Source organism: Argopecten irradians, chromosome 6 (genome assembly GCF_041381155.1).
Source record: "Argopecten irradians isolate NY chromosome 6, Ai_NY, whole genome shotgun sequence".
Taxonomy (NCBI): domain Eukaryota; kingdom Metazoa; phylum Mollusca; class Bivalvia; order Pectinida; family Pectinidae; genus Argopecten; species Argopecten irradians.
In genome coordinates this window covers 10607369-10616595 of record NC_091139.1, presented here as the reverse complement: position 1 = coordinate 10616595, position 9227 = coordinate 10607369, and the positions used below count along the sequence as shown (strand labels likewise).

Here is a 9227-nt window from a genome sequence, read left to right as displayed (position 1 = left end):
TATGTCGTAGATATGCGGATGTTGGTTGCTTTAGACTATACGTCAATTTCCTCAATCCCTTCCTCGCCTGGAGGATCGTTCCGCAGCTGTAGTTTCTTTTTCTTCAGATTGTCTAATCTTGCCTGGAGCTGCAGATCAAGCTTCTCCTTACTGGAATTGTTTCTGAGATAAAAGATGAAAATGATCATCAAAAGCACGAATCGCCAGAAACATATGGTCATATGGATAAAATAATGTCCTTCTGTGAATGTGTATATTCCCACATGCATTTGTGTCATGGCTGTTTCATTATAAACTTATTGATGGGATTGATATATATCCGATAGCAAAATCCTTCTCTGAGTGCTAAGTCGTGAGATAATTGAGTGATTGTTTAACTCTTTTCGATATAAATAACCAATTAAAGTAGGCTGTCATATTTCTTTCTTTTTGATATAAGTAAGCAGACAAAACACCTCAAATATATTACAGTCTCTTAAACTAGACAAGCTCACACCCAACACACGGCACATATGAGCCGTTGACAAGACGTTGAACGGTGAAACATGCATATACATCCTAAAACACTCCACCAGTAATTTTGATGTCACCTCCCCCAGAAAAAAACCCTAAAAAACTAACCTCCTCCCCTCTGCCCCAACCCCCACTCCCAAACAAAATAGTAATACATGTAAAAACAAACACGTCCAATTAATTTAAATCTAACCCGATCATTGTTATTGGACTTTTTGGAAAAACCTTAGGAAGCATTTTACTAAGTTGCGTTAACAAGTGTATAACTGATTAAATAGAGAATACACGGTTAGTATCTTACAATACAAGGTTTATTTTGGTGCGAGACTTAGGAAAGCCGAGATGACGAGGCTTTGCCGAGTCATCTCGGCTTTCCGTGTCGAGCACCAAAATAAACCTTGTATTGTAAGATACTAACCGTGTATTCTGTTTATCCTGCAACCATTATGGCATTCAAAACGAAAGCAAATTGACAGTTCCTTACTTTGTTTCGCTCGAAGCGAGACGATTCTTTGATGCGGAGGTAAAGATTCATTCACTTAACCGAATGAGAGTGCACTCCTTTTTACTGCCGTGGGAAATAAATAAGCGCATTCACAAACAGTCACCGTAATTCTATTCAGTGTGATATATCACTGAAAGAAAATGAAAATACTCAAATAACAATAAATACCTATTAAAGAATTACTTAACAATACATACTTTTGTCATGAGCCAAGAAAAAGACGGCACCGCCATACGAGATTTTCGATATCGTAAAAATGACGTCATTTCGGTGAATGTGACGTCACGTTTTAGCGGGACTGAATGACGTTTCATTCACCGGAAGGTTCAAGTTCTGGGTCAAGTTAGAAAAAGTACCGTCAGATATGGAACAAATTCACGTGATCGTATTGACGGATAAAGCATATCGTATTGACGGATAAAGCACAAGTTTATCCGGCAGTAGTTATCGGTCAGTATGTGGGACAGTTGCAGGATAAATAATTGTATACAGCATTTTAAAATATTTTTATTGCATTTTAAAGAAGAAATTGAGCGAACCTCCCTACCCTCACCACCACTCATAAATAAGGAAAACTTACGCTTGAGTTACTTCTAGAGCGCGGTCCAGTATTGCCTTAGCCTGATTTTGAAGATCATTGCGGGCGGCCAATTTATCCTGCATTCGTTTCTGAAGTTCCTCCTGCTGTCGTTTCTTCTCCTGCATTTGTTTGTTTTCAGCAGCTTGCATTCCGGACAATATGGCATCTGATTCCTGTTAAAATGAAAATTCAAAACGTCTAACTTCAAAAACATGTATGTAAAACAGAAAACACAATATTCCGCTTGTAAACATTATGGTTAAATCTATTGACGATTAAACATGCAGAATAGTATAACGTGAAACCTTTTTATCACATGACTTCCGTGTTTCCCCATTCAAAAAATCCACTTCATAAACTTTATTTATCACACACGTGTGATACAATATGTATTTTGCTTAGTATGATGCCGATAAATGGTACGTATTTCTTCTTTTATAACTTCGAATTCTACCACAAAATGATGAATTGACCGCCGAAGGTTCGCAAAAGACGAAAGAAAAACAACTCGTGTCATAAATCTATTTTGAAGGCATGACAGATCCTCAATATACGTATCGTTTAGAGTAAATTGATGTGATTACATAATATTAAACATACATGAAAGAAACAATTGTAATTAATGAATGTAGACCATTAATGACTGCCTATGTATAACACAAATTAAAATGAAAATGCGTAGAACAGACGAAGGTTTCGATACATACTTCAAAATTTAATTTTCTAATTTTGAGTCCAAGTCGCTAAAATTGTGGCCCACGAAATTCAGCGGCTATATGAGCCGACGAAGTTAATTTTATTTACTGACCACTATACCCGTAATATATAAGAAATACAATTACTTGTTTCAATTGATCCTTGGAGATAGCAGGTTCCCCTGAGGACATGGTACTGAAGGGACGGGGACTATTAGAATGAGCTCTGGAGAAGGGGCGGTTATTTCTGGAATCTGGTCTGCCATTGTCACCTAGGATACTCATTGAACTTTGAGGTCTTTCATTATTCCGGAAGCTTGCAGAGCTGCGATCGTTTTGGCTCTGCGCACGGCTAAGCGCACGGCTTTGTGCGCGACTTTGCGCACGACTGTGTGACCGCTCGTTGCGTATCTGTGCCAGTGTTCTGCTAATTGGTCGCAATGGTTCTTCCTCCATACTCGAGGAAGGTCTCATCTTTGACTGACGACATTTTTGCTGAAACTCTATTTCCTCTTGCTGTCGCCTTTCTTCTGTAGAGGGAAAGTATTTTCAAAATACTGAAAAAATGAAGAATGTACACAAAACACACAGCTGTAATCTTTTTGGAAACAATAGACCATTGAGGCATTAGCAATAATTGTAAAAAATGTTTGGCAGATATAGATTATTCTTAGTTTTTTCCCTTTTAGCCTAAATACCAATATTTGAAAAAAAAATCCAGATACAATTGGCATCAAGTTCTTTAGTTGATTTTAAAAGGATAAACTTACCGTGCATGCGCGCCTCCAGTTTGAGCGTTTCCTGTTCCAGGTGGTAGTCCGTTAGCTCGGCCTTAAATAACAGCCGACTTTCTCCCAGGATTCCAACCGTCTCATTCGCTTCCTTCTCAAACAGCTCCATGAACATGGTCATCACCGTGTTCTGTATGTTAAACAAAACAAATGTATTTTTAAACAATCATGGTATTCAGTACTTATTATTATTTTTGATGGAAGCATTTTACTAGTTTTTAAGGTTGATTTTTCATTCTGATCAATGAAACGCACCTACTAGTAAAACAAGTTCACATAATTTACCAAAATTTACAAGCAACACAACAACCTTCGACTCAACAGTAATACGTTAAGTTATTCCTGATGCATACACAGTTTTTATCAACTTAGTTCTGTTCAGGTATATCCAAGAAGAGATATCGGCAAACAAGCTATCACTAAAGATTGTACGGGGTTTGACACCATAAGAACTAGATCTGTTGAGCATTTTACTGTTGACTTGTCAATGGAGGCAGCGTCATGATATCATTAAGCGTTACCATGTATTGGAAAGCTACTTTCCTCTCTTTATGCTATTTTAATTCAAAGTCATAAGAATGCATGGCTAATTAAAACATGTTTCACGTGATTTTACAACAATAACACTTAAAGTTATGTGTGCTGTATTTTTCATACTGATGAATCAAGAAAGGCATTTTTCACGCTACTCATCACTAGAAAAAAATAAAAAGGAAAATAACAATACTTATAATGTATAGATTTTGATTAGCATAAAAAAAGTTAAAAATGGCTTTTAGCAGTACTACCAAAAATCATTATATTTACTTCAACATTGGAGCGAAATTAGTAAACATGGTCAAATTATGTAGGTAAGTTTTGGTCTAAAATTTCATTACACATTTGCTGGTTTTAATCAGATTGTGTTTCTAGTAATTGTAAAGTGTGAAATGTTTCCATCTAAACATACATAAGACACAAGGAACAAAACTGTTACAGTGCATCCGTTTTCTGTTTGTAACTAATCTTGGCATAATATGTATTTGCCTGTCCATTGGAATGCTTTTTCACGCCGTAATTCTCCAATCCTTATGGCTTCCCATAGATAAGCGAAGAAAAAATAACACATCAAAAATTCTTCCCAGTTATGACATATGCACCTGTGAAGTTGTGTGTAATTTCAAGAACCCCGTATGATATTTTACATGTATTAAAAAAGACAATATATTGATGTTTTATGTAAAACTGTGATAGGACATTTCCCTCCACAATCGCAGAATCCTTTAATTGGTCAATTATTGGAAAACATATACAAATGTAAATTGGATTTGGCTTATCAGTGGACGATAGCCATAAATGATCTAGATAAAATGAGTTTTTCTCACAGAACATTTAGCTCAATTAGTTTATTCCCAAGAGAAACACCACTGAAATCCGAATGTTTCAATGAACAGCCGACATTAACTATATTCATGAGGACGATAATTGGAGTGAATAAACAAATGAAGCGAGATCATCAAAACCTGTCCAGTATCTAGTACAACAGAAAAAAAAGTTCATGTAGCTAATTGTGAATTGCATTGGCCTGTTGTGAATGATGCAATATCGGCATTCCGTAATTTACTGATTTATATATGTACATGTCTATATTGCTTAGTTAACTAGTTAGGACAAAGGATATTAAGCGGCATTTTCGTAGTATCAATTCACGAATCATTGGTACTTTCTGCTATGGATTAGACAAAGGCAGACGGTGTATAGAACTCGCACATGCTGACATGACATAATGATTGCACTTGTAAATAATTTTGATTGGCTCTTTCTTGTCTTCATATTTACTTTTCTCTTCCAATGCTGTTATTGATATCAGCTTAAATCTGGTCCAGTATTAATCGATATGAGAGAGAGAAACGTCCTTCATTTAACGGTTCCAAAAGAAAGCATTACATATGTAAATGACACGTATATTTATGTAAGATAGCAAACAAGAGTAAGAACTTCCTTTATTTTTGTAATAATTTCATATTGGAAAGTTAAGAAAGGATGTCATTCATGAAAGACTCTTGATACTGGGCATTTGTACCTGGCGTACTATATGCTACAATCGGGAGCGGTACGTGTACCATTTGCTTGTGTGGATTATATGTATAGGCTCCATAAAGGCTGACGAAAGAGCGATGGATGGTTAAATATTGAACACGAGTCCTTTTTGTCGTGATATATATAGTAGAGTTGGATATTTTAATAACTATCCTTGACATAAAACGAAGTTACGGCACCCTGATGAAAACATGGAAAGTGACGCACTTGGAAGATATGATTATTCAACACACTTTCCATCTGTAGTATGAAAGATATATGAGTGTATGCATGAAGCCATTGATATGTGTAGCCATTATGCAAATATCGTGTTGGTATAATAAGGTACCATTTTTAAGCGCCATTTAGCTTGTTTCAATGTAATAATGTCGTTGTAAAGTATTTACTTAATTATATGTTATGTAAACATTAATTTTCGTTATGATTTATCAGAGTTATGTCCCTTGAGTAAAGAAGGTAATTAATAAGTAACTCTGATATATCAGGCCTCCATTTCTCGAAATGGACTTAAGTAAAAAACTGAGCCATTTTTCACATAAGTTAATTAAGGAAAAAACGTAAGTTTTAACTTTTGTCTGCGCTTTTGTTTCGAGAAATCGAGACCAGAACTATCTTCTGGAAAATGTTTTAAAGAATGTGTAGTGAGGGAATCAAGTACTCGTAGACTGAATGGGTTGTTTATTTTGTCAAACCGGTAAATGAAATAAATTATTAATCTAAATAAATGCAAATTATGGCATAATCTGAAAGTACACGTCGTTTAGAAAAATTAGTATTGGAAATATGATGCAAGGTTTATGGTAAATAGTTAATCAGCTTGAAAGGGTGAAACAAACAAAACCTATAGTGCACGAGTGTTATAATACATACTATACACGTATGGTGTACCAATTTTATAGCAACCATCAACAAATACCTTGATAATGAAAACTTCATTACCGAACCAACTTTAGATATGAAAAAGTTTGTTGTCGCTATTTCTGAATATGATTGAAGTTCTCAACGTTCCTAACAAATGTATGATATCATCAATATTCTTAAACGGAACTCGGAACTAACTTCAGCCTTCCTGATATCACAGCATTATTATCATGACGTCGACAATAAGCAATGACGTTAAAATAACAGCGACGTTCAGGTCACGTCATTCTTGCTTGCGCTGCTGACAGTATGTTATTAGTGAAGTTTTGCGAAACCCATGGATCTTGTTTTCGATTATCTTTATTTCATATTGCTTTTTAACATGGAGATCTGAAGGTATCATTAAGGATTTTAAATCTTCAAATTATTAACGGCTATTTGGCAGGTAAATATAGAATAACAGCAAGCAGCAGACCATAAAGGGTCTTCATGCAAGATAGTTCAGTCATTATTCGATGGCTGCAAAATAGTCCAACTACATAGTATTATTGACTCTTTCTATTTTAATGGACGCCACAGTGTAAAAATATACTATTTAAAAGTATGATAAAAAGGCCGATATGCAGTGTCTTCAAATTCAGATATTTTACCAACATCGTTTACAAAAGTATTGCATTTTACCCAACGAGAGGTTGATATAGATGGTAACATAAAGTTACAAAAACTGAAAGAGAAACTTATAGGAAAACACTTTTGGAGATATTCCATAAAATATCAACAGACTATATGCATGTATGGCTGAAACTTTGCAAATCGATTTTAATGTTCACTTAGCCGATAAACAACGATGTAGCAATTTTTGCCGAGAACAGAGACAAATCGTATATGACTACAATATCATGTCAAAAAGTATAATGACAGTAACTTTCGTATTTGGAACAATGTGATTTCCTTTTTATAACCTATGTAGTTCTAATTAATATAATTAATAGCTTGGTGTACAAATTCTTTCATGTTTGTATGAAGAATCAGCGAAAAGAGAGCCGTTGTGCTTCAGCAGAAAACAAACGTGTAGATTGAGATGCCCATATGAGAAGTTAATTTCGCAGATAAAACAATTCTATGTTACGACCTTAATCGAACAGATCAAAGTTTAATTAATTTATATATTTCTTGATCAGAATACACTGTGTTGAACTGCCCCGTGAAATCACATAAAATAAGATAGAACCTTCAAAACATTACAACGAAAATAACCTGCTGTAAGGTATTCATTATTGAAGAGAAAACTGTAAACAGACAATGGAACTTTTCAGCTTATTGTTATTGCTTTGGCATTTGGCTTGCAGATCACATGGCGTGGTGCAATCATTGAGAGAAATTGTGAAAAGACGCTTTAATGTTAATGATTCGATCAAAAATATTTATATATGTACATAAACCCAACAAATGACGGCACATACTCTTACCACATTTTCTTGAAGCATATTATATTCCGTTTATTGTTGTGAAATTTATATTTAAAACAATATTTTAGATCTGAGTACTATACATAATAACATTTTTATAATAATGTACACACCCTTAGATCCTGCGACATCTCTGTAGCACTGAGGTATTTGAAGACGGCGTCATCGACGTTCTCCGTCATATTCATGTTTGGTGGTTCGTCTTGCGTCATGGTAAGCTTTATCCTTATTCAGAAGAATGTCTTGACGGTAAAACTCTTTCCTTTAAATGGTGAAATATACAAATGGTCGTCCTGTTACATCCTATATCCAATAATTTCGTTGATGAACACTTGTTATATTGAATGTTTTCAATACGATGACTTTCAATGATATTTTGGCGTTTGAAATACAATATGATTGTTTGATATATGTTGACCCTTGGTGCCCGTATCTAAAGTAATTGCTCCTTTGCCAGTCGTGTGACGTTCTATCAACAAACCAATAGCGTAGATGTATGCTACCAGTAAAACTCAACGATATCGACCCATTTGCATTAAAAATTCAAACGAAACTGAAAATTAGCATAACCTGCCTTGCGTTCGATGATGCAGCCATGCATGTCTAACACAATGGGACAGTATACACTCTGAACAGCGCAGAAGAACAGTAGAATCGGTCTCACATGAATGGAACTTCATACTTTTTTTTCCGGTTCAGCTCACGGTCGAACTTTGGGCTAGGACACTAGCACATTATATTTGTGATGCTTGTGTGATGAATTGTTAATGATGATATTATAATAGGTATACGTCTACAGTATAGGTGGCTCAGGTGTAAAGTATACCTTGACAAACAAAAAAACAGTGCATGAACTCTCGAGAACTAGTGAATATTAATGGGGTTATGTAATGGGGTTACTATATGTAAATGGTTCGTTACTAGATCAGCCGTAACTGTGCTGATACATTGATACATTTCGAACGATATCTTACCTGGTATATCAAGTGTGAAAATGGCGTAATCTAGGTAGGCGGGAGATGGGAGGGGAGGGGAGTGGAGGGGGTGAAATGGGAAAATAACCTTCTATGAGAAAGAGGGTAGAATAATACCTACGGTATTAGCTTGCGTGTAAAGGTAGTAATCTACACCAAACCATTAAATCACATACGCGGTTGTTGTAATACTAAATACATTATAAGAAGCAGATGAATATTTTACAAATGAATATAACAAATGCTGTTAGTTATCTGTTTATTTATCAAACTTTTCTTTCTATATTTTATCATGTTACAACAGAATTGTTATCAAAATCAGTTAAAGAATAAACTGAAATAAAAATGAGTTTGCACGTAAAACCAAGATAAAAACAATTATTGAGAATGAAACCAGATGATATGGTTGAGTGAGTATGTTATGGTTCACTGGAATCCACTCTATATGGAAATCAAGGAAAGACACAGCAAATTCTTGATAATAAACAAGGAGAGATGCGTTATACTTTGATTGAGTTCATACATGTATGATTACTAGAAATAAAGCGAAACCTCGTCAATTCGGTCACTTTTAAAATGGTGTTCTTACCATATATTTTATATCCAATGAAGGATGTCTCTTTATTCTCCGGCTGCTTCAAAATTCCGACACATTTGCCGGGAAACGAAGGTGATTTGATCAACGAGACTTTACTTTACTGTAGTTTTTTTTTCTAAAAAAATCAGAACATAAATGTGTTCATTACGAAATTAAATAAAT

At 35.0% G+C, this 9227-nt stretch overlaps 1 protein-coding gene across 1 annotated transcript; it reads right to left on the bottom strand.

Annotated features, from left to right (window-relative positions):
• On the bottom strand, nucleotides 1-7965 carry LOC138326265 (arginine and glutamate-rich protein 1-like). Its single transcript, XM_069272391.1, has 5 exons — nucleotides 7607-7965; nucleotides 3064-3214; nucleotides 2441-2823; nucleotides 1599-1771; nucleotides 1-162 (listed from the first exon to the last, which is right to left on the bottom strand). The coding sequence occupies exons 1-5, from the start codon at nucleotides 7703-7705 to the stop codon at nucleotides 36-38; spliced, it is 933 nt and encodes a 310-aa protein (XP_069128492.1). The 5' UTR covers nucleotides 7706-7965; the 3' UTR covers nucleotides 1-35.
• Nucleotides 7966-9227: the final 1262 nt, after the last annotated feature.